General features: G+C 45.4%; 1 protein-coding gene across 4 annotated transcripts in view; it reads left to right on the top strand.

Moving 5' to 3' along the window:
• The window catches only part of LOC148443271 (heparan-alpha-glucosaminide N-acetyltransferase-like), a 735,097-nt gene that overhangs the window by 435,845 nt on the left and 272,148 nt on the right, over positions 1-27,104 (top strand). For all 4 annotated transcript variants that reach the window (XM_088463038.1, XM_088463039.1, XM_088463037.1 and 1 more), the window contains 2 exons: positions 4,512-4,638; positions 19,594-19,680. In XM_088463038.1, the coding sequence (XP_088319164.1) occupies positions 4,512-4,638; positions 19,594-19,680 (214 nt within the window). The remainder of the gene's footprint in view (positions 1-4,511; positions 4,639-19,593; positions 19,681-27,104) is intronic.

Raw genomic sequence — 27,104 nt, 5'->3', positions numbered from 1 at the left:
GTGAGTCAGCCTGTCGACAAATCCACATCCAGACAAAAGCCAGTAAATATACACTTTAAAGGGAAATTTTTTAAGGATAAAATTGTGGATTGGCAGGATATACTGCATAATATGGGATGCATTATAAAAATCACTTTTCTCTACTATCACTGCATTCTCACTAACATGGACGTTTGCAAACTTACCTTAATGGAGCATACACACGGTCAGATTTGTCAGATGAACGATTGAACGATTTGACCAAAGTTTTGAATGATTTGAACGATTGAACGATTTTTGACTGCATTAAAATGAATGGAATCGTCCAAATCTGACTGCAAACACATCAGATGTCAGATATCGTTATCTGACAAACGGGAACGCGCATCGTTCATCGTCCATCGTTCAGGCATGTCATATATGTCAGATTTTCCTTCAGATATGAACGACTGAACGATATTTAAATCGTTATCGTTCAGATCTGAAGGAAAAATCTGACCGTGTATATGCACCATAATTCTAAACTACATTGATCTACTTCTTAAATGTTTCTTGTAGGGCTGTAGGCCCTCCATAAGGTCCAATAGTGTCTGAGAACATATATAACTGTGCATGAGTTTACCTGTGCATTCTTTTGTGAGTTTAAAGCAATGTGTTCTGTGTTTGTGCAAAGTGGTTCCACCTGCTTTCCTTCTAATATTGATGAAGTGAGACGCTATCAGTAGTCTATGGCCTCCTGCGCAGGTGTCTGTTTCTGCACGCAAACAGTGGCAGGTGCAGGGTTTCTTTTTCTCTAGCCCTGGATTGTGGCAGTCTGTCTTGCAACTGTCATGGATGTTTTTCCACTTTTCTCAGGCATTGGTCCATTTTAGCTCTTTCTATCTATCACATTTCCCCTGATTTAAGTATATTTAAAGCTCATAGCATCTTTGTTTTAACTCTGCTATGATTCACTCACCTTAACTAACTTTAACTGTCATACTCTGGTTACTTTTTTAGTGTTCATGCCAGACCAGGTGTAGGGCCGGGCGCTGAGATGCGGGCAGGGAAGGGGGCGTGACCTACTGTGGAAGGGGCAAGTCCTTGTGACACATCTCCAACTTATCACTCTTGGGGGCGTGTCCCAAGGTCCCCCATCACTGTCATGGGCATAGAGAGCCGACTAGAGCCCCATTACTATGCCCCTTAGAAAAAACCCTATTTGCAGTGCCGCAAAGTGGTGCTGGAGATGGGGGGGCGCTTATAAGCCCCTCAGCCCAGTGCAAATCCGGGGGGAGGGGGCGTGATCAGTGTGATTGCTCCCCCCCACAGGCAGAGGAGAGGGGACTGCTGCTGACGAGCAGTCTCCCGGGTCTCCCACTGCAGCACAGCACACAGCAGCGTGTGCAGGGCTGCTGACAGGTAAGTGAGAAGGTATTTCATGCCTTCTCACTTCACAATATGTCTCCTTCTTTCCTGTCCACTGCACTTTCAGGGGACCTCATTCAGAGTCGGTCGAAGCGGCCGCATGGTCGTACGCCACCGATGTTCGCTATACTGCGCATGCGCAAAGTTCGCAATGCGCATGCGCAAATTAGCCGCTACGATCAGAAATTTCTCTCCCCTTGAACACAGCCAGGTCGGTAGTTTGAGTGACATATTGAGGTGTTTGTGGGTGGTAACAGGGGAAGGTGCTTGAAAACGGGGAGTGGAGATCCGAACGCAGGCGTGCCAAACGGTCAAAACGGGCGTTTTAAGGGTGTGCATAATTAACAAAGCAGCGTCATCGACCACGTCACTTGGTTGTTTCTTAGCCTGAACTGTTCGCATGATTGCGGTAGGAAAATCCAACCACAAGCACTGCGAGCAGTTCAGACGTCTTTCGATGTACTCGATAAACCTAATAAATAGCGGAGATGACGTATGATGCGAGCGGCCAGGGGGCGTCTTTACAAAATAGCGAGCGCATGTTTCGTTCGCTCGCTCAGACATAGAGGCGTCAACAGACCGCAAACAGCGAGCGCTCAATTTAAATAGCCGGCCCCTTTTTCTGATCGAGCGAGTGCAAATAGCGTCCGGCTCTGAATCAGGCCCTGTGTCCTTTATTTTCTTTCTCATATTTTACTTTCACCTCCACACTCTTTTCACTACTTGCTGTTTTCGCTTTCTTCCTGCAACACTCTTCCTTTCCAGCTTCCCCAGGGCCTAAAATAGTTTACAACCCAACCAAAAGTTGGCAATATCTTTGTAATGGGTTTGATGTTTTGCCGACATAGGGCCATATTCAATTAGGAGCGAAAAAGCGAAAATTTCGCCTGAAAATTTATCTCCGTATTCAGACCCTGATTCAGAGCTGGTCGCTCTGACAGAGCGCTCGCTCTGAATCAGGGCCGGTCTTTTTTTTTTTTTTAGAACGGCCTATAGCAAGCTAATTGAATATGGAGTAAATCGGGATCGCACACGAAAAGTTATTGCCTCCAAAACAGGCGAAGGTGATGAAAAGTTGGGCAAGCAGAATTATTTGCCGATGCAAAACTAATTGAATACGGCCCATAGTTGAAATGTCGACATTCAGCATGGTGCCAAGGCTTCCCGGATCCTGCAGTGTCTTGTGGTCCAGTGTTCAGTTGACGTGGAGTTCTGGTGGAGTAATTTGTAGTGAGTACTCTAATCCCTAACCCTATCCCACTTCTCCCACAGCCTAACCCTAACTCTCCCCTCCCGCAGCCTAACCCTAATGTCAGCACTGTGCAAAATGTCAACATTCTGAAGAAGTCAACTTGTTCTATGTTGGCATCATAACTGTTGACATTTTGGTTTCGACATTATGACTGTCAACATTGTGATGTTTGACATGGTGACTGCATCCCCATTGCAATGTTGGCAATATTTTGTCTCGTCATTGACAGTGACATTTTTCATTTCTGTGAGCCTGGTTTCCAATGTCAATTATTGTTTAGTGCTGAAATCTTAATTTTACAGCTGCTGTTGCAAGCACCGTCCATCTACATGTGTACTCTGCTCAAGGGTTCAGATGGAAACATCAGACCTAAGGGCAGGGGCAGAACTATGCGAGACAATGGAGGCACCTGCCGCTGGGCTCCAGCACTGAAGGGGCACCTTCTCCATTGCCCTCAATATAGTCACCCCACTTAGGGCTGCAACTGTAACTATATACCCGGTGTGTACCGTCACGGATGCCCAATAAATGGCACTTTTTCCTGGCACCTGAGAAGCCACCATACACTAGTGGAGAGCTCCGTGTCATCAGGTGCTGTCTCAGTCTATCTATAGCCTGTCCCTACTCATTGGTGTTGTTGCTCCTCAGCAGCTTCTTATGTCACGTCCGGCGCCCTCCTCACCCACAACTCCCTGTCTCACTCCTCCATGGCATGCCTATATTCTGTGTGCAACTGCGGGTGTATCTGCTTGCGAAATGCTACATTACAGTGTCAGCGGCTGTGACGGGGGGGCACCAAATTATAACTTGCCTCCAGGCGTCTCGGATGAACTTACGCCACTGCCTAAGGGCAAACTTATCACCAACCATGAGGTGATAATTACGCCCCAACTCACAATGCAGTAATAGAGGCTGCTTTTGCATTCAGAAATTGAGAATATGGCAGATATCCCCAATTTCTGCCACAGTCCCTCCTTAAGTGCTGGAGATGCCTAGTCTTTGCAGCCCCCCCCCCACCATAATATCTGTTTTGAGGGGATTTAATGCAAAATAACTTTCAGAAATATACCCCCAAGTATCAATTGCAGCTTTATAGCACTCATTACAGGATTCTAGCACCAAACAGTGGGGACCAATCTGCTGTGCACTTGTTTCCATCTGAACCCTTAATCAGAGAACCCACCTACACGAAACTCATGATAGCAGCTGTAATATTGTACATTTTATCTTGATGGGACACAGATTCATCACATGATGTTCTTGGATGTCTTACTTTTGTAATTCAATTCAAGTATAAAATTGTATATTTTTTGCAAGTTTAAACATTTTGAAAAAGTCAAGTCAAAATCATGTTCTGATGATTATAGCTAGCATTGCAAGAGAGCTGAAACCTGGGTTTTCTATTCTGCAGATAGTTTCAGCTTCTGGGACAATTTGTCCCCCAGATCCCTGCTGGGGCATCCCTGGACCCCTTTGGTTGGCTTCGTCCTCCAAATCCCCTTTGGCAGTTTCTTTTATATCCCCTATTTTTAGGCCCTGAGCTTCCCTGCTTCTCTCCCTCTAGAACTTAGTGTGACTATAGTTTTAAAATATTTATCTATTTTTTTGTATCAGGGTTATTTCCAATACTTGCCTCCTCTCCAGGAACAGATGGCAGGCTCCCGGAAGAGTGAGCAAGTCTCCTGAAGCTGGCCACCACCCGCCCGCAGCAGCCTACCTACTAAGTGAAATGGGCGGTCCGGACAGCCACTGGGTTCTTTTTTTTAATTTTTGAGACTTTTCTGAGATGATCACTCTATAGTAATAACAGTGAAATATTGATTATGAACATATTTACTAAATCTAATGATATTCTATGTATGTCATTCTATAGAGGCTACCTTGGTCCCGGAGGAATAGGTGACTACGGTCAGTACCCAAACTGCACAGGAGGAGCTGCAGGTTACATAGACAAGTGGCTATTTGGAGCAGACCATATCTACCATTACCCAACCTGCAAGGTTGTTGTTTTTTTTTTTTAATTGCTTTATTGTATTAAGTTTGGATTTTTCATCCTCTGAATTACCATGTTCCTAATCTTCAGACTTCAAGTAACGGATGTTTTTATAGTCACTGGGGAGATCAATTGTATTGTAACAAAACATTGTAACACATATATGCAAAATGCTGCAGTCCAGTTTTAACAAATGCATCACAAAAGAAAATATTAGCATTGAATTGTTACTGCATGACTGAATAAACATACACGTCTCATGATTTTGAAAATGAACCCAAATCAAAATAAATATGTGCTGGTAATCAGATTATGGATAGAAATATATAGAAGCTAGCTGAAGTACCCGGACTTGCCTGGGTTAAAATCTTCAGGGTATTAAGTTTTATTATGTGATGTCTTCCAAATCCATCCAGTGGAAGGCCCAGAACAAGCTCCACCGGTCAAAATTCTGCCCAGCGTACACCAGGGGCTGGCTGGCAACTTTTAGCCTGGGGGACAAATGCATGCAGGCGGCCCTGGCAGAGGAGTAGCGTGTAGCCAGGGTGCCTGAAAGAACGTGCGTGCTACGGAGCCCCCCCCTCAGGAGAGGACACCCTTATGCAGGCCTCGAGTAGTGCCCCCAGTAGTGATCCCCCCTATGCAGTGCCCCCAGTAGTAAGCCCCTTATATAGTGCCCCCAATAGTGGTAACCCTTATGCAGTGCCCCTTAAATAGTGGCCCCAGTTGTAGTCTTCCCCTTATGCAGTACCCCCACTATTACCCTTTATATAGAGCCCCCAGCAGTGGTCCCTCGATGCAGTGCCCCCAGTGGTAGTCCCCTCCCCCCTATGTAGTGCCCCTAGTAGTAGTCCCCTCCCCCCCTATGCAATGCCCTTAGTAGTAGTCCCCTTGCAGTGCCCCTAGTAGTATTCCCCCCCAGTAGTAGTCCCGCCCTTGTAGTGCCCCCAGCAGTAGTAGTCCCCCCCTTCTAGTGCCCCCAGTAGTAGTAATCCCCCCCTTGTAGTGCCCCCAGTAGTATTAGTCCCCCCTTGTAGTGCCCCCAGTAGTAGTAGTCCCCCCCTTGTAGTGCCCCCAGTAGTAGTAGTGAACCCTTGTAGCGCCCCCAGTAGTAGTAGTAGTCCCCCCCCCTTTGTAGTGCCCCCAGTAGTGGTCTCCTCCTTATAGTGCCAGACCACCCGCAGTAGACACACATAATATAATATATAAAAAAACCACTTACCTGACACCCGCTCCTGCCGCCGCCGCCGCCGAGATCAGCTCCTCTGTCCGCCGCTTTGCATTATGGGAGTGACGCGTCACTCCCATTACCCACTGCGGGAGCCGGAAGATGTCCGCCTCTGGCAGTGGGAGCAGCAGCCGATGAGAGTCTGTCTGACTCTCATCAGCTGCTAAAGCAAACACACAGCTGCCGGCTCCGGCGGCTGTGTGTTTGTGCTGTGTAGCGCTGACCGAACTCCGTCCGGTCAGCGCTGCACACGCGGTGCAGTCTGTGTCACAGTGACACAGACTGCCCGCGGCCCGCATGACGCTGCGGCCCGGGGGGCACATGGCACCCTGCCCCCCGGCCCAGCCCGCCACTGGCGTACACCAACGGGAAGTCCGACCGGGACCTCAACCGATCTTCTGGGATCCAATGTTTTCACTGTGAAGTTTTCGGCCAAATCCATCCAGTGGAAGACTCAGAGCAGTCTCTCCAGGTCAAAGTTCTGCCAAGTGTACACCAACGGGAGGTCCGGCCGGGACCCTAAACCCCCTAAAACCTGGCCAGGATCTAACTGGAACACCTCGCATTGGTTTCATCCCAATCAGTGTAGGGGTGTCTGAATGCATAAACAAACACACACAAACCAATTAATTTTATATATAAGATTTGTCGCTCTGTCGCGTTGTTACTATGGGGTCTAATAGCTACTTCATTTTAAAATACTAAATAACTAACTATATAAGATTTTATAAAAAATTGGTACATTGACTATAGACCTTAATTGTATCAACCCTTATGCTGCTGCTCTACTAGGGCAGGTATTTTGTGGGGCTGTATGGATGGGACAGGTGTTTTAAACATTGCAGGTGGATGCAGCAGGTGTGTTTTTAACATTTTTCTAAAGTGCACTGTAAATACACATAAATATACTAGTACCCATTTTACTGTACCCCCAACTTAACTGCAGCATTTATTTTCTCCAAAAAATATTGCTTTTTATAATTTTTCCACACTTCTACAAATATGCATATAACAGCTATTTGACACAATTTAAGAACCCAAAATACTTTTATGAGGACCACTAATACACTTCTGTATTGATTTCCGATGTCAGTTAGCCTTTTTATGGGGTACAGACAGATTTCCCCCAAATGTGCTGTACTTTTAGCTGGTTTCACCATGCGCAGTTTTTGCACAAAATTGTTTTTGCGTCTTTTGTAATATGATAGGGCGAAAAATGGGAGCGCACATAGACAAAAGACACAAAAAATATCGCACCAAAACACACAAATTGTGCGAAAACTTCTCTGATGTTAAGTTTTTGTTTTTTCGAGTCTAATTGAATTTCCCCCATAATATGCCGCATAGAGGTCACTGGAGATTGTGAGTAGTTGTCTGGAAGCCCATCTGACATCACTGGGGTTTCTGTCAATCAAAGGGACTTTGTAGATACTGTAGATCTAGAGAGTATTGATCAAAGGCAAAACACCCAGGTTCTGTACTTGAAGCTGGCTTAGCTCTCATCACTGGTGGACTGCAAAGTGTTACACTAATGTGTAGTGTATGCTACGTATCAAAAAAGTTATTTCCAGCATAAACAACACATACAACAACATGCATACTTTAACTGGAAAAGTAATTTTAGTTACCCGAAAGGGTACTGCTGTGTCCTTCTCGCCCCCAACTCCAGAAGCATGTGGACATGCAAAATCATATGCACTTTTTTAACATTTATCACCACTTTGCTGCTATAACAACTTCCACAAAGGTGGCATGGTATGTCAACAGTCATAATTGTCGACATGGTCATGATTTTGACATTCATCATGCAGACACTGATGAAATGTCAACATGTTAGAATGTTGCCATATCGCCCGTGATGGCCCAGTGCAGACTTACCTGCTCCTGGGGGCTGCAGCATCTCTAGCGTCGTATTATGGGTCCCGGCAGTCATGTGAGTTCAACTTCTGGTGCAGGCAGACATCTGACGGAACAGCTGTTCTTCTTAGTATTCTCCCCATAACCCTTACCCCTAGTTCTTACCTTTCCAACCCCCTGTAGCCCCCTGCAGCCTAACCCTAACCTCCCCTAGTACCATTACCCTCCTGTCCCACAGCCTAACCCTCCCGTTGCCTAACTCTTATATCGATATTCTGACAATGTCGACATTGCATATGGCGACATACCAAGAATGTCGAAATGTTGGCATTGACATTTTAACAATGTTGATATAATTATCTGTTGATATTGTGGTGTCGACATTGTTAATATTGATCTAATGGCTACATCCCACCTTAACTATTCTTGGAATGATTTCCACTAGATTGGGGCATGATAGGACTGCTGGTGGATTGCAATGGTAGGAGCCACTGAAGGGTGGTGGGACAAATGTGAAAGGGTTTGGCCAGACTCTTGAGTTTGTGTGAACAGCCAGGTGCATGGAACTTGCCCTTCACAAGAAGAATAGTATGAAGCAGGACATACCTACAATCAGGACGGGATGTAGTTATAAGACCGGTGGCCTATCTTAAACCCGATGCCGGAACACGCAGAAGGACACCAGCTCGAACAAGGTATGTTCGGGGCACCCTTAGTGTTAGTCGGTGGTGGGGGTTCGGTTTAGGTTGAATAGCGCGGTTAGGTTTTTTTGGGGGGAGGTTAGGGTTAGGCACCTCTAGGGGTTAGACACTCCTAGGGGGGAGGGTTAGGTTTAGGCACCACTTGGGGGGGGTAGGGTTAGGCATTAAGGGAGGACGGTTAGGTTTAGGCACGAAGGGGTGAGACTTAGGTGAAGGCACTAACGGGGAGGGTTAGGGTGCGGGGTGGGGAGGGTTAGGATTTAGCTACAGAAAGGGAGGCTTATGGGGAGAAGAGGGGAGGGTAAGTATACTCACCCGACCCCTGTCGGATTGCCAACCATTGGGATGACCCTGTCGGTATTTTGACAGGAGGCATCCTGACAGCCGGCATTACATACCGATTCCATCAGGACAACCCCACCAGAATTAGGATTGCTCAAATTCTCTAGATGGAGCCACAGAGCTTCAGAATCAGGCCCTAAGTTTGTAAAAATGCACTGTATGGATTGGTTCATTCTAGGGGTGAGCGGGTTCGGATTTCTGAAATCCAAACCCCCCCGAGCCCCCCCGATCCGAGTCCGATCCGAGTCAGGCTCGACTTTTCCCGCCTGACTCGGATCTGAAATCGAGGCAAAACGTCATCATCCCGCCTTCCGAGTCTCGCGGGTTTTGGATCCTATATAAGATACCCGCGTCGGCGCCATTTTCTCACTCAGCTGTGGACAGTGAAGAGGTAGGGTGGGAGTTAGGGCTGTGTAGTGTAGTGTAGTGTAGTGCTGCTGTTGTCCACTACTTCAAAGTCCATAGGGGCTGGCTGTGTTGTGCTGTGTTGCTGTTGTTAGTAGGGGCTGTGTCCACTACTTCAAAGTCCATAGGGGCTGGCTGGACTGTGTTGTGCAGTCAGTTCTCCATAGGGGCTGTGTCCACTCCAAAGTCCTGTGCAGTGTCCCAGTCCTAAAGGGGTGCTGTAGTGTTGTCCAGGGGGTGCTCTGTCCATCAGGGGTGCTCCCCCCAAGTGCTAAAAAAATAATATATTTTCTGTGTTTGTGAATTGTGTGCGCAGTAGCCGCACGTGCATCAACAAAGTAGTGCCAAGCGTGCGCCTGTGTCATAAGTAAAGGGCCGGCTGGCTTGACCGTTAAAGGGTGCTGTAACCCCCAAAGTACACTCCAGTCCAAACCAAAAAAAAAATTATTTTCTGTGTTTGTGAATTGTGTGCGCAGTAGCCGCACATGCATCAACAAAGTAGTGCCAAGCGTGCGCCTGTGTCATAAGTAAAGGGCCGGCTGGCTTGACCGTTAAAGGGTGCTGTAACCCCCGAAAGTACACTCCAGTCCAAACCAAAAAAAAAATTATTTTCTGTGTTTGTGAATTGTGTGCGCAGTAGCCGCACGTGCATCAACAAAGTAGTGCCAAGCGTGCGCCTGTGTCATAAGTAAAGGGCCGGCTGGCTTGACCGTTAAAGGGTGCTGTAACCCCCAAAGTACACTCCAGTCCAAACCAAAAAAAAAATTATTTTCTGTGTTTGTGAATTGTGTGCGCAGTAGCCGCACGTGCATCAACAAAGTAGTGCCAAGCGTGCGCCTGTGTCATAAGTAAAGGGCCGGCTGGCTTGACCGTTAAAGGGTGCTGTAACCCCCGAAAGTACACTCCAGTCCAAACCAAAAAAAAAATTATTTTCTGTGTTTGTGAATTGTGTGTGCAGTAGCCGCACGTGCATCAACAAAGGAGCAGCGCCAAGCGTGCGCCTGTGTCCCATAAGTAAAGAGCCGGCTGGCTCATTTCTTAAAGGCTGGTGTAACCCACAAAGTGCACTACTCTCCAGCAAAAATAAAAAAATATTTTCTGTGTTTAGCCGCACGTATATATCAAATCGATATAACATAAATGGAGTACCAAACTTTCTCCGATAAAAATAAAATAGAGAAAGATCAAGAACCACTTCCTCCTAGTGCTGAAGCTGCTGCCACTAGTCATGACATAGACGATAACATGCCATCAACGTCGTCTGCCAAGGCCGATGCCCAATGTCATAGTAGAGGGCACATACAATCCCAAATGACAAAGTTCAGGAAAATGACCTTGAAAAAAACATTTAAATCATCTGAAGAGAAACGTAAACTTGCCAATATGCCATTTACGACACGGAGTGGCAAGGAACGGCTAAGGTCGATCCCTAGTATGTTCATGACTAGTGGTTCAGCTTCACATGACGATGGAAGCCCTCCTCCCACTAAAAAAATCAAAAGAGTTAAGCTGGCAAAAGCACAGCGAAGAACTGTGCTTTCTAAGAAGATATCACAAATCCCCAAGGAGAGTCCAAGTGTGGTGGTGGTTGCGATGCCTGACCTTCCCAGCACTGGACGGGAAGAGGTGGCTCTTTCCACCATTTGCACGCCCCCTGCAAGTGCTGAAAGGAGCACCCACAGTCCACTTGCTGATATGCAAATTGAAGATGTCACTGTTGAAGTACAACAGGATGAGGATACTGGTGTAGCTGGCGCTGAGGAGGAAGTTGGCGAGGAGGATTCTGATGGTGATGTGGTTTGTTTAAATCAGGCTCCGGGGGAGACAGTTGTTGTCCGTGGGATGAAAAAGCCCATCACGGTCATGCCTGGGCAGAAGACCAAACATTCCACCTCTTTGGTCTGGCAATATTTCTATCCAAATCCGGACAACAACTGTCTTGCCATATGTACCATATGTAAAGGTGAAATAAGTAGGGGTAGGGACGTCAACCACCTAGGAACATCCTCCCTTATACGGCACCTGCAGCGCGTTCATAAAAAGTTACTGTCAAGTTCAGAAACTTTGGCTAAGACCGTAAGCAGTCCAGGGACACCTAAATCCCGTTGTCCTGTTGTATCCAAGCACCTGCAAACCACACCGTCAACTCCCTCCTCGTCAATTTCCTCCTTAGTCAGGATCGGAAGTAGTCCTGCAGGCCATGTCACTGGCATGACTGACTCTCCTATCCGGGATTCCTCCGGAGGATCCTGCATTGCTACGCCTACTGCTGCCGCTGCTGCTGTTGCTGCTGGGAGTCATTCATCATCCCAGAGAGGAAGTAGGAACACCACTACTTTTACTAAACAATTGACCCTCCAACAGTCCTTAGCGAGGAGGATGAAGTACGACAGCAGTCATCCTGAAGCAAAACGTATAACTGAGGCCTTGACTGCTATGTTGGTGTTAGACGTGCATCCGGTATCCGCCATTAGTGCAGTGGGATTTAGACAATTGATGGAGGTAGTGTGTCCCCGGTTCCAAATCCCGTCTAGATTCCACTTCACTAGGCAGGCGATACCGAGACTGTACAGAAACGTCAGAAAAAGTGTCCTCAGTGTCCTGAAAAATGCCGTTGTACACAATGTCCACTTAACCACGGACATGTGGACAAGTGGAACAGGGCAGACTAAGGACTATATGACTGTGACAGCCCACTGGGTAGATGTATCACCTTACGCAGCAACAGCAGCAGCGTCACCAGTAGCAGCATCTCAGAAACGCCAGCTCGTTACAAGGCAGGCTACGCTGTGTATCACCGGTTTCAGTAAGAGGCACACCGCCGACAACCTCTTAGAGAAACTGAGGGAAATCATCGCCCAGTGGCTTACCCCACTTAGACTCTCCTGGGGATTTGTGATATCTGACAACGCCACCAATATTGTGCGGGCATTACATCTGGGCAAATTCCAGCACGTCCCATGTTTTGCTCACACAATAAACTTGGTGGTGCAGAATTTTCTGAAAAGCGACAGGGGCGTGTAGGAGACGCTTTGGGTGGCCCGAAAAATTTCTGGCCACTTTCGCCATTCAGCGACTGCGTGCCGAAGACTGGAGCGCCAGCAAACACTCTTGAACCTGCCCCGCCATCACCTGAAGCAAGAGGTTGTGACGCAGTGGAGCTCAACCCTCTATATGCTTCAGAGGATGGAGGAGCAGCAAAAGGCCATACAAGCCTATACATCCACCTATGACATAGGCAAAGGAGGGGGTATGCACCTGACTCAAGCGCAGTGGAGAATGATTTCCGTGTTGTGCAAGGTTCTCCAGCCCTTCGAACTTGCCACACGTGAAGTCAGTTCAGACACTGCCAGTTTGAGTCAGGTCATTCCCCTCATCAGGCTTTTGCAGAAGCAGCTGGAGAAAGTGAAGGAGGAGCTAAGACGGAGCGATTCCGCTCGGCATGTGGGACTTGTGGATGAAGCCCTTCAATCGCTTTGCCAGGATTCCAGGGTAGTCAATCTGTTGAAATCAGACCACTACATTTTGGCCACCGTGCTCGATCCTAGGTTTAAAGCCTATGTGGTGTCTCTCTTTCCGGCCGACACAAGCCTGCAGAGGTGCAAAGACCTGCTGGTGAACACACTGTCAGCTGAAGCGGAACGTGACACGTCAACAGCTCCTTCTTCATTTTCTCCCGCAACTGGGGCTGCCAGGAAAAAACTTAGGTATCCTAAGCAACCCGCTGGCGGTGATGCAGGGCAGGCAGGACCAAGTTTGGACATCTGGTCCGGACTGAAGGACCTGGCAACAATTTCTGACATGTCTACTGTCACTGCATATGATACTGTCACCATTGACAGAATGGTGGAGGATTACATCGGTGACAGCATCCAAGTAGGCATGTCAGACAGTCCATACCTGTACTGGCAGGAAAAAGAGGCAATTTGGAGGCCCCGGTACAAACTGGCTCTATTTTACCTGAGTTGCCCCCCCTCCAGTGTGTACTCCGAAAGAGTATTTAGTGCAGCCGGGAACCTTGTCAGCGAAAGGCGTAGGAGGTTGCTTCCACAGAATGTGGAGAAGATGATGTTCATCAAAATTAATTATCAGCTCTTCCAGGGAGACCAGCCTCCAGAACGTACAGAGGGACCTGTGGTGGTGGATTCCAGTGGGGACGAGTTAATACTCTGTGAGGATGAGGATGTACACACTGAAGAGGGTGAGGAATCGGTGGATGAGGAGGATGAGGATGACATCTTGCCTCCGTAGAGCCAGTTTGTGCAGGGACAGATTAATTGCCAGCTTGTTTTGTGGGGGCCCAAACGAACCAATCATTTCAGCCACAGTTGTGTGGCAGACCCTGGCGCTGAAATTATTGGTTTGTTAAAGTGTGCATGTCCTGTTTATACAACATAAGGGTGGGTGGGAGGGCCCAAGGACAATTCCATCTTGCACCTCTTTTTTTTCTTTGCATTATGTACAGTTTGGGGCCTAGTTTTTCAAACTGCCATCCTGTCTGCCACTGCAGTATCACGCCTAGATGGGTCACGTGTTTGTGACGCCCACTCGTGTCGCTTAGCATAGTCATCCAGCTACCTCGGTGTAACCTTTTGGACATAAAAACACTATTGTGAGGTGTTCAGAATAGACTGGAAATGAGTGGAAATTAAGGTTATTGAGGTTAATAATAGCATAGGAGCAGAAAAACCTACAAATTCTGTGATTTTAGCTGTTTTTATGCTTTTTTTCAAAAAAATACAGATCCAAAACACAAAACCCAGAACCCAAAACACGGAAGGGTGGTCTTGGCAAAACCAATCCAGATCCAAAACACGAAGAAAGATCCAGATCCAAAACCAAAACACGAAAAGTGGCCGGTGCACACCCCTAGTTCATTCATACACAGGGACAAAGCTAGTGATGTCGCAGTATGTATCTTATATTACTGCATTGTCAGATTCCTGGGCGGTGGAAGTGGCATTTAACAGAGCTCTATATAATGTCAAACATGTATTTTAACTTCATGGTTAACTAACGTTTCTATTTTGGGGTTTCAATGGTCCTTTAAAATCCAAAAATGTAATTGTCAATTTTAATTAGTCTGGCTGGTGGTAAAAGCTTATTCTGTCTCCGATATGGTAAAAGAAGGATTAACTACCCCAGAATATCATTAACACAAATTGTCCCCGCTTTCTCTGTGATCATAAATTATCGCAATTAATTTGCATGACCTCATCTATGTTTATGAAATGTGTTTTTACGTCTGTTTGAATGAATCATTCAACATATTTTTCACATTCGTAGCATATACCAAGCAGCAGTAAACATTTTTGATGACCCTTTTTATTGGAAGATTGTTAGTGCAAATCATTTAACCTGATTATGGTAAATGTTTTAAAAGAATCTTTACTTTTCATTTGAAATGAAGAGAAAATAAAAAGTCAGGATTAATTATATATGTGTGTGTTTTAGCCCCGGTACTCTTGTTATAAATAGCTGCATAATTATTGAGATTCATATACCCCAAATCCATGTATTTCCTTCATTAACTGTTTCTTTAAAGGTTAGCAGGGTTACCAGGTCAGGCCTTGAAAATTGAGCACATACTGCAGACTGCACTTAGGGCCTGATTCAGACCCACTCGCGAGCGGCTGTCCGCTCGCAAGTGGGTCGATGTTATGGACTGAGCATGCGCACGACGGAGGGAGCTCCGTCGTGCGCATGTGCCAGACGCAACGAGCGAAGGAAAGTCCTTCGCTCGTTGTGTCCGATCAAAGGGGGCGTGCTGTCAATGTTGATTGACAGCACGCCCCCTTTGGTAGGCGTTCCGGGGGCGTGCCTCCCTGACAGGGGCGTTCCCACGGGAACGCCTCCCGTCAAAAGCCGGCCCACTGACATCACTAGTGATGTCAGTGGGAGTGATTTTGGCTCTGATAGAGCCAAAATCACTCCGGAGCTTGCGGTTGAAAACCTCAACCGCAGGCTCCGGCTCGCAATTTCGATGGTCGCGATGGTCACGACCATCGCGGCCATCAAAATGCACGCTCGTATAGCCTGTGGGTGGTGACCCACAGCTATACGAGCGTCTAGGAGGACGCTCCATTTTCATGGAGCCCGGCCCTCATTCAGAGCGTGCGCTCTGCTCAGAGCGTACGGCTCTGAATGAGGGCCTTAGTTCAGAGATTGAAATATCGTCATAGTAATAATTACACTCATGCAGCGTTTGCCTGCTCTAATTCCAATGAAGGCATGCTACAGCGATTTAATTTATGTGTAGTTTTAAGTAGTCGTTGCTTCCTTCAATTGGGTACTTGGCTAGGGCAATAGTTCCTAATAAATATAATATTTTCGGTCTAATGTTCCGTAATCTATCAATCCTTAAATTGCAACTGCAGTTTGGCCCTTGTCAATATTGTTGTCTGTTAATTTTTTTTTTAATAAACTTTATTTAACAAATTATTTTCAATAGAGTAATGAAGAAGCAGGTCGGCATAAAAAACAAAAATTAAATAGATATGCAATAATTAAAAGGATATCGGCTTAGTGATAAACCAAACAATAAACTGGATAGTGAAACATGTTGAACCCGATTTTATAGTATTAGGGGATACTGCATGAAAGGGAGCTAAAAAAGAGTGGAAATAGTGATAGGGAAAGGATCCAGGTGAAATAGTGTCAGACACTTAAGGGGTATATTTACTAAAGCGCTGGTTTTTAGAAGTGGAGATGTTGCCCATAGCAACCAATCAGATTCTGCTTAACATTTATCTAGCACCTTCTAGAAGATAATAGCTAGAATCTGATTGGTTGCTATGGGCAACATCTCCACTTCTAAAAACCTGCACTTTAGTATATATGCCCCTTATTATATAAGGAGAACATAGGGTGACTGTTAAGTGCCCAATCAATAAATGCTCCCTTCAGAGGGCTGGCAAAGGGAGAACAAAATGTAAAGAGGGTACTCTTTTCAGTACAATTTTAATGCCTATGTTAAGTTGTACGAGATGTTTATAAAAACTTATAGTGGCTCATATTTTCCTACTTCTTTTAATTCACAGCATTAAAATTCTATATGTATATTTGTGAATAATTAGTATGGTTTGTATCTGGTTTATGACCTTGAACATTCATTTTAATAAAATCAGTAAGTCATAGCAGCTAGCTTACCATTATGTATAAATTCTGAGGCAATGAAGGAATTGCTTATATCTCGCAGGCTACATTACTTACTTTCCCAATTCAACATCTTTCTTACTTAAATCCTTGTGGCAGCTGAATTAATGGCCTTAAAACATCCGGTTTACTCTGCTCTGCTGTCCAGTGTTGGTTGTCCGGCAATGTTATTTCCTCTCTAATAGATGAGAGATGCTGCTAATTGCTTGTCTTAATCATTGTACATGGCCAGGCTATAAACAGAGGGAGGAATATCTTTGTTTACCTCTATAAATTATTAATTGCAGCTTAGCATTAGCTGAATCACTTTCCAGGATGATGTTTGGAGATGTTTATCACCTCTGGGTGAGATCTGCCAGCAGATCTTCTATATGTAAAACACCTTCTAATCAATTAGTTTACCTACATCCAGTGTCTCTGCTAAAAAAATAAAATGAGGTAACATCTAATATATTTTTTTACTTCTACTATCCAGCTTAACTCTTATTTCAGCATAGTACATACCTTTCATTATTTAAGTGACCAAACAACCAAAATCTAAATATATCTTACTTATTATATATAGCCATAAACACCAGAACATCTCTACATTTGTGCATAGATAATCCAATTACATTGGATGTAGGACCCAAGCAGGCCTATTTGGGTCCATTAAATTAATATATCAATAAATATGTGTGCACTACTTTCATGCCAGGTGCCTTTACAATGAGATATCATCATTTTGAGCTCTTCTTTTTCACTTGTAGTTCTCAGAAATATCCAGGAATTCATTGTTTCATGTGGGACATGGTGTTTCCCAGTACAGAAACCACAGAAATAAATGGACTTCCTCATGGCAGGGCTGCAACTGTGGGGTGGTGGTGGGGAGGGGGGCTGGATGGTTGGAAGCATGCTGTGGTGGGGGTAGGCTTCAGAGAATAGGCCAGGGCTGGATAAAGAGGGAAGGGCACAGGGGGGAAGTACCCATGGGTCCCCCCCTCTCTCAGGGGGCCTCCCAGCCGGAGTTCCCCCGACCCATCTTTAGCTGAAGTCTGGTCTGGTGATTGTGACTGGACCAATCAGCAGGGCGCAGACATAGAGGGACCAGCATCACCAGGCACAATAAAGTTTTTTCCCCCCTATCTGCGCTGTGTGCGTGACATCTTGACGTCATGCACGCTGAAGAACAGTGTGAGGAGCCTGCTGATGCCTTGAGGAGATGCAAGGAGAGGATCCAGGTACGTGGTGGTGGGGGGAGGGGTAACACAAACACAGGCTGCTGCAGAGATATAAGGGGGAGAAACACAGGTTGCTGCATTGATACAGGAAGGGCGGGGGGAACACAGACTGATGTAGAGACACCAGGGGGGAGGGTTTCTGAAAGGACAGAGTGGTAGATGTATTATAACGGCATGCATCGTGCCACTATAACTCTTCCTGCTTCGCCTCTTTACCGAGGCGAAGCAGGAAGCACTACCAATGAGAAGTATCTCATGGGGGAGTGAAAACTCCCCCCTCCGGCGATCCCTGCCTGATGCGCTGTGTCTCCTTGCGTGCAGCCCGGAGCCGGCAGCCGCTGCAGCAGGGACAGTGCTGTCCCTGTTGTGGTGATAGGGCAACGACAGCTGCAGCTGTCAATATCTATAGCAGTGCCACTGACCATTCATACATCACCCAGCTTATCAGCGCTGCTATCTTGTAACGACGGGGGCGCCTAGCATTTAACACGGAACCCCACTGTACTACATGGAGTAGAAGCAGCATCAGTTACACTCTTCCCCCCCTATATTGGCGGGTAATACAGCATTAGGCGCCAAATTACTGCTGCCTTGCCCCAGCTGACAAAAATCCTAGTTTTGGCCCTGCTCATTTGCAGGCTTTCTATATCAGGACAGGGAAGGAAGAGCAGATCCTATCCAGGGTCTTCCCCGGTTACCGGACTCCTGCTCTGCTCTAACGGGCAGAGCAGAGCCCGGAGCTGGCCCCAGTGATCAGCTGTGTGGTCTAAATAGACCACATGCTGATACACTGTAAAAAAAAAAAAACTTACCTGAGTCCAGGAACCGGTGATCGGGCTCCGGTGATGTCTCCCCTCCGGTCAGCTGGTCTCCCAGCCTGCACCGGGTCCCAGTGCAGGACGGTATGCCAGCTGACCGGAGCCACGGAGGACATCACTGGAGCACCGATCACCTGAGGTAAATGTAATTAAGGGAGGGGGAGTCGCAGGGGGTTGTGATCGTGTGGGCGGGACTTAGCGGCGGGGGCGGGGCTTAGCAACGGTTGGTCGGCGTATGCGTCAGCACTTGTCACTGTATTTTTTGCGAAAATACTGTGGTAAGTGTGCAGAGGGAATTCGCAGGGACAGAGCTTTATCGCAAGCTCTGTCCCTGCAAGGGATTTTTAGTAAATCCCTGTGATATTGCCTTAATTCGCAATGCGAATTCAGTTGGTAATATCACACTACAATCTGCATTACAAATGCGGATTGTAGTAAATAGAGCCCTTAGTGTTAAGTTTGTATTATTTCATCAGTAAACCTTGCAATGGTTTCTTACATTATTTCGTAATTTTGATTTAAGGGTTGGGTTAATATAAGGGGCTTATATATCAAATGTTATAGCCTCTTAAATCATGTGGGAACATCAGTTACAGCATGATTTCAGTATCTTTGCATTTCGGTATCTTTGCATTTTACTTAAGGCTGAAAGCAAGATATATCAAAGACATCTCCTGCATTCAGCCTACCCTAGTCCTAATTTTTTCTATAAAAATAGTGGTCTTCTCCAATTTCTCAAATTGTGAAAAGCAAGCTTTGCAGAGCTAGATACTCAAGTAGCGAATGCCATATTCAGATCGTGTTATCCATTATAGCCTACAGTATATGCTATAATATCATATTTTCCCCCAATAGATTACGCTTGTGCAGTAGGTCAGCCATGTTCAAACACATGATGCCCTAATATGTTTTTGTATCACAAATAGAATAGTCTACAGAAATCTTGTAATCTGTAAATTAATGCCCAATGATATAAAGTCTGAACTAAAAACATTGCAACCCTGAGAGGGGAGAATTCTTCCAGAATATAGGAATAAAGGCACTGCCACCCATCCCCACCCCTGGCCCATCTTCAGTTGCAATTTGAATGAAAAGGCTGTTATGAAGTAACTTGGTTTTATTAGGAATTATCTATAATGTTTGCTATTTTAGCACTTTTAAAAGAACTGGAAGTCTGGAAGAATATTTTGCATTCATTTGTCATACATCACTTTTTTATATTTTAATTTCTTTTAGGAGTTGTATAAAACGACGCAGCCATTTGATCCAGAAGGCATTCTTGGGACCATTAACTCTGTGGTTACTGCTTTTTTTGGACTGCAGGTAAAGATTTTTAATTTAATTGATTTCCAGGCAACTTAATATTTTTATTGTGGCCCAGTTACAGAATAATCATTTTAATTTCAACATTTGCTATTTAGTTTCCAGAATATTTTCCTACTGTATTTGGATGATAATTGTAATTCAAACTTTTGATTTTCTACGTTTTCAGAAAATGCTCCCCTGTGGTCCCTGTATGTTGAATCTGCAGACCTTTAAATGTGATTTAGCAAAAGACAAAGTGGTCCTATGCCGTAAGGAAGGGCAGGATATTGGTTTCTGCTTTGTTCCCATACGCAGAACAGCCATGAACCTTTACATTTTTTTTTAGATCAGACATGAAATAGCATAACACAAATTTTGACCTATCCTAACTGTCCAAACCAACCCTATTTTATGTGAGACCACACCACTCCAGTCACTAAAAACAAGGCCTGTTGGCAGATATACCTAATCAGAGCTGAGGGGATATTAACTACATGAGATCACACAAGCATATAGAAAGAGTAGCTAAGGGACAGAAGGGCGTCTGGGCCTAGGATACTTTGGTTTTACAAGGCTAGTACTGACAAAATGATTGAGTGAGAATCAGTGCTATAATTTACAGTCATCCAAAGTCCACATTCACTGTATAAAACCCCTATGTGGTTGGAAGCGGATTTTGATAAGGACACACAGCCTTTTATAATTCTGATTATCCTGCAGTAATGTGCAGCTGCTGATTCATAATTACTGTTGATTCATTATGGCTTACTATCTTTGGATACCTATGTATAAGTGCATGTATTGGACCTTTCCCTTGGGTGTGTAATCTGTCTTGAGCCCCCATGTATTGATAATGCGTGGTCATATTGAAAATAGTGGCATATGTAGGGGTGAAGCTGGGCTTTCTGTTACCTGGGGCCAAGACACCGCTTGGTGCCCATCCCCCTCCTTAGCATATTTGGTCTTAAAAGACATTGTGGTAGATGTAGTATAGCGGCGCTTAACGTGCCGGTATATCGCTTCCTGCTTCGCCTCTTTACAGAGGTGAAGTAGGAAGCATCAATGAGATGTATAAACATCTCATCGGCCAGAGCCCAGGAGCGATAACTCCCCCCTCCGGTGCTACCCGCTAGAGACCGTAGCACATCAGCCTACTGCTGAAGCACTGTCTCTCAGTCCTGGCCGGCTCCACTAAGCAGGCGTGGGATCTCGCAAGTATCGCGAGATCCCCGCGTGCAGCCTGGAGCCGGCAGCCGCCGCAGCAAGGACAGCGCTGTCCCTACTATGGGGATAGGGCATCGCCAGGCTGTAGCTGTGGATAGCGACAGCTACAGCGGGCCGAACGGTAAGGCAAACTGACTGTTCATACATGGCCCAGGCTATCAGCGCTGTTATCTTGTAGATAGCAGCTCCGAGGATGACAGGGGTGCATAGCGCCCCTGTTGTTAACCGCCAAACCCCCAATCATACATCGGGTAGAAGCGGTATATATCAGGTAGAAGCGGTATCAGCGCCGACGTTGGACTCCGGAGAGGTAAGTATTATTAAGGGTGCAGGGTGTGCGGTGCGGGGCCCCCCTGGACCCAGGGGCCCGTGTTCCCTGCACACCCTGCACCCATTATAGATACGCCCCATGTCATATAAGTAACCTTGATTTAATTTTAGCAAGATACAATGAGACACTACTACAATAATGTTATGTGTAAGTAAGTGGTGCTAATACATATGGCTGGGTTTAGATGCCAATGGTAAGGTGCTTTCTTGCTCCAGGCATGTGTTTTTAGGTATTGCCACTGTTTGAAGCATTACAAAAAACATTAGTATTTTGCAGTACAGTATATGGTAATGTGTATTTATTCATATAGAGCTTATTTATGGCAGAATTTGTTGCAGTACCTTGAAAACTGCTGAGGCATTAGCAGTTTGGAACATAGCAGCCCTGCTCACTGAATATTTACACAGTGGTTACAGGTAAATGATGTGCCTAGTTCTGGGTGCCCTATTGTTTCATTCATTTAAAAGAAATCTGCTCTTTCTGGACAATAAAAATCAGAATGAGTTAGGTCCCTTCCACGCTCCCATCTCTATTGACATCTCTGGCCTACTACCGTGCCCTTGTCCCATGACTTGGCACTTTAATGAATCTCTGCCCCATCACCCGGAAGTGCTCTCCATCAAATCTCATATTAAAGATTATTTTGACCTTAATGATCACGAGGATATTTCCAGACACCTGATCAGTATGTGTCCCAGAAAAAAAAAAGAATCCCTTATTCAGATCAACAAACTCTCTATTGGACTTCACACCTTAGAAACCATACACAAATCTTTTCCCACTCCTGCCAATTTGACTGCCCTCCTGGAGCCCAAATCCAAACTTGATCTCCTGCTCTCTAAACAAGTGGCTTAGTGCCTTAGATGGCTTCGCCAAACTTTTTATGAGAAGGGGGACAAACAGACAAAATGTTTGCAGCTCGCCTTCGTTCTGCCAGGACTATATTATTTCTATGTGCAACTCCCATGGCCAACTGATTCACGACCTAGCAGCTATTAGGACTGCTCTCCAATCCTACTATTCTAATCTCTACAACCTCACAGCTCCCTCCAATACGCCATTATCCATGCCTACTTCCCAACTCATTTCTGAGACTTTCTTGCTAAGTCCCAACTCCCACGCTTATCCACTAGCGCTCTCGAGCACCTCAATGCTGAGATTTCACGTGATGAAACCACAGACTCCCCTGGATTTCAGCCACTGTTTTGGAAAGGTCAATAGATGCAGGTAGTAGGGGGTCTCTTAAACTCTATTACCTAGCTTCCCACTTCTTGCAAATTGTTACCTCTTTCTTGCTCCCAGGGTCCACTTCCTGGCTAGATCTAGAAGCTGCCTACATTGCCCTTCCTGACCTAACCCCCATATGGGGCTTATCCCCCGCAAAACGCCCTCTCACCTCTAAACTGCTTCCTACCCTTAAATGTAATATCTCCCTTTAGGATCGGCACTCAAATTGAACCTTACCTCCCCAATTTCCCCCCTGACTCCTATTTGGTTCAATCCCATGTTTCCCCCTGGGTCCTCCACTAACGGATCGTATTTGTGGTCTAAGGTAGGCCTTAAATTCCCTGTAGATTTTTCCAGACAGGGACAATGGTTGGCTTGTCGGAACTTCAGCAAGAATGCCTGTCTCAAGTACTAAGCCCTTTCTAATTTTTTCAAATCCATAATTTTTTGCACTCCCTACCCACTGCATCGATACTTATGGACCTTACGCCTTTTTAACACCTCTGCAAACATCATCCCCTAACTAAAGGCCTGATCTCCCAACCTTAGTCTACTTTCCTTGACATAACCCTCCCCTCCCCGAGATTTCATGAGGCTGAATGGGAGAAAGATCTTGGGTCTCCTCCAGATGAGGAGACGTGAGGAAGTACGACAAGGTATTGCTCCATCTCTACTAAAATTTAAGAAACCTAATATAAAATGTATTACCGATGGTACTATACTCCCGTGAGACTCCACAAAATGTTCCCCTCCTCGTCACCTGACTGTTGATGGGCCTGTGGCCACAGAGGCACTATGCTACACATCTGGTGGACATACCCAAATATTATCCCCTTCTGGGCTTTGGTGCATGGTCTTTTGATCTCCCTTTTGGAATCCCCGGTAGCAAAGGACCCCTGGGTGTTTTTGTTAGGCTTCCCACCCCCAAACCTTGATACATTTTCGAAGAAACTACTTATGCATATCCTGTTGGCGGCCAAGTCCCTGGTAGCTCTCACTTGGAAAACCATTCCCCAACCTTCTCTTTTAGCATGTGGCCGCTATGGAAGAGATAACTTATTATCTCCATAGCAGGGGCCATATTTTTACCCAAGTATGGGCTCTTTGCTGAACATAGACTCCCATCTCTCTCTACCCCTGAACGCTGAACACCTGTGGAGACCCACGGGTGGTATATGCTGCCACCCTCACCTCAAACTACTCATTCCAATGCTACCAATCTCTCTACAGATTGGTCTATAACTTCTTATTCCATCTCTCGCTGTGGTCATCCCCCCTTCCTTCCTCCTCCTCCATTCCCTTCCTGCATTCACTCCCTTCATAACAGTCTGTGTTACAATTGTTGTTCTCTAAGTTTTTATTCACATTAATAATTTGGTCACCTATTTGTGTCCGATGCTACCATTTATTTGTTATTTTCATTTTTTGTCTCTACTTTGGACTCGATCGCGCTGTGATATTTGATATCTGTTTTATTTGTTGTTCTGCTGTCTGTCACACGGCTTTAATGTTTATCCGTTTTTTTTTTGACTGTTCAAAATAAAGAATTTAAAAAAAAAACAGGATGAGAACATAATTTATATTTACATGTCTTCTTAGGTAATATTTTTATAATGCTCATGAAACAATTTTAGAGTTTACTTTGTATTTTAACTTGTGCATTGGGTAGCAAACAAAATAAATGTTTATCTCCCTGAATCTACAGTGACAGGTGCCATTTTTCTTATATATAGTTCTAGACTACATGCTGAATGTGCTTTGTTTGCAGTAATCATTGTGATTGTCCAGCTTATGTAAATAAACGTAGAAAACCTAGATACATGATGCTGGAGCACTATGATTTGTAAAATGAGACATAAATTAGTCATCTACTTCAACACTGTTTCAGGTACCATCTATTTAGTATAGGTAATTGTGTATTTTGGGTGTATTTGTAAGCTATTATAATTTTGTGCTTTACTCTTACTTATCGACTTGGCTGGTGGGGGGCAGCCAGGTCGGCTCTCTCCTCACAGTAGGTGGGCGGTGCGGGGGTCGTGGTGGCTCAATTGCGTCATTGTGGTCCCGCCCAGGTTTCACTTCATCCGCTGGCTTCAGACCAGTCAGAGTCTCTCTGCATGTGTGGGAGGGCTGATGGGCATGCAGGAGGGTTTAATTTTATTAACCATTTAAATTTTTTTCCCGTGAATAGCTGGGTAGGGGCCCCAGTGCATTGCTTTGCCCAGGGCCCACACTGCTGTTAAGACAACCCTGGTCCTGCCCCCTGCTATACAGAGCCGGTAATACAGGCACTGCTAAGCGGGGGGGCTGGGCTATGTCAGCGCGTATTGCATCATCGCCCCCCCCAACTGCCCACTTTTGCACAGTAAGTGGGCGGTCACGGGGGTAGTGTGGGTGGCAATGGGTGATACAGCCCGGTTCCGGGAGACTTGCCTAGTCTTCCGGGTGGTTGGGAGCGCCACCTGATTTTCGGGAGGCTCCCGACTATTTCGGGAGAGTAGGTAAGTATTGCTTTACTGCTAATTACTCATCCGTTTCTGTTCATGAACTGGGGGTGTAACATATTTTGGTGCTTTATTAAGGCTCATTTCTATGACTGATATGTTATAATTTCCTTATGCTGCCTTCCATATGGAAAGAAGAGAGAGAGAAATGCCACAGAGATCAATGATCCCACTGCCAGCACTATTACACCCTGCATGTAGTGACGGAAACTGTGTACTTTATTGCAAAAGTACAATTTTTTAAAAAGTAATGTACTACCAGCATTAGGCTGGTATTAGCAAAACTGGGAGGACTAACCTGAATTTATCAATATTATTATTACTAAAATGTAAAAATGGGTGTTTTCATACCCTTTTCAGCATGGTGCACATGCGCAGTCACACTCTCAGTATTGCGCAAATACCCTGAGAAGGGCGGGGAGAGAATTTGCAAGGACAGAGCTTTATCGCAAGCTCTGGAGGTAGCAACACTTGATATACTTTACAATTTACCTACTGGCTCAGGCGCTGCAGATCTCCATCTGAGTATTACGAGCGCCACCTCCGCAGGGCCGGCCACCACAGGTTGCCTATCTGTCTCGCACACATGATATCAGTGCCAAGGTCCGCAGGGTAGGCCCCTGGTATGTACAGCTGAGGAAACCACCACAGCACATACTCGCATCCCTCCCATGCTACCAGTTACATTTTTTTTAAATAAATGCACTTTGATTAAATAGCGGCCCATCATGCCAGTGGCCCATCGAGAAACTTCCCGTTTAATCAGCCCCTGATAGCAGGTATGGCAGGGGTACAATGGAAGCAGGGAGGAGGACGAAGAATAAAGGAGGAGGAGAGTTGGGTGCGGGGAATGGAAAAGCTGACAGGAGATGAGGGCGGCCTCCTGCTCTTTCCTCTTAGGAGAAGGGGACCCGGGGCATGCACCTCCCGTGCCCTGCCCTCATCCTGTCTGAATTCCGTTATGAAGCAGTTCACAGACTGGATCACTGTTACACTGAGCCTGGGCCTGGTGCATTAGTAATGCGAATAGTAGTGCGATTAGATATAATATAGCTGACTAATGCTTTAACTTAAAACAACAAGATGCACTAATGATAAGGACTAGCTAGCTGCTCCTGATTGATTGTTTGTGTATTGACCTCTGCAGCTGATACTACTTAAAACTTTGTGTATATGTTGGCAGTGCCTCCATCTGAATCTGTGCAGGCCTCAGGGGTAATAGACAGATCTTCCGTCCACCAGAGATCAATTCAGGAAACCTCACCCCAACACCACTATCATTTTATACTCACCCTGCATAAACCACACAACGTTTGTTGCCAAAACCACAACAGTATATTAATTTATCTTAAATATAACAAGATTGGTGGAAACCTTTAGACTATGAAAAAGATAACCGACATTAGCATCAGCTATTGTAGAAATATAGACTTTGAACAATGCACAATAACTTAAATTGCAATAGAACAGATATAGAATTTGAAATTGAATAATATCAGCAAACGATTTGGCATAGAAAAGTAGACAATTGACAGGATATGTAAATATTGATGTCAAGAAAGAATAATATACATTTTTGACATATATAGTTACAATAAAACATTGATGTTTAGCATAGAGTTTAGTACAATACAAATACAACGTAGAAGGTAGAATAAAATATAATATAGATACAACAAGATATACTGTAGCACCAATAAAAAAAGAAGAAATAGCACCAATAATAGAGAGAAATCTTGCAACAATCGAAACCCAATTCACTCCAATTCCTAGAGAACACAATGCAATCCCTCTAGGCAGTGGCGTTAGTTAATTCCAGTCGCCCGGAGGCAAGTTAGAGTTTGGTGCCCCCCCCTGAAAAAGGAAAATAAATATGGTGCATAATCATATACAGTTTATCAATCTATATATATAAACGCACGTGCAAATATTGGCATAAGGAATTGAAATTATCGGGACTAGGACCCGATAATTAATAAGTATGCCACTTTGGGGCCCCATACATAAAGTATATGTATATATATATCCATTACAAAGCTCTCCCCCCCTCACTCAGATCTCCCCCCTCATATAGCTCTCCCCTCCTCACACAGATCCCACCCTCATAGCTTTCCCTTTCTCATACAGACACCCCCACACACCTACTGCTATTTCCA

This window comes from Taudactylus pleione, unplaced genomic scaffold (genome assembly GCF_031769625.1).
Source record: "Taudactylus pleione unplaced genomic scaffold, aTauple2 ptg001314l, whole genome shotgun sequence".
Classification (NCBI taxonomy): Eukaryota; Metazoa; Chordata; class Amphibia; order Anura; family Myobatrachidae; genus Taudactylus; species Taudactylus pleione.
The sequence above is the reverse complement of the archived record's forward strand: the minus strand, read 5'-3'. Positions and strand labels throughout refer to the sequence as shown.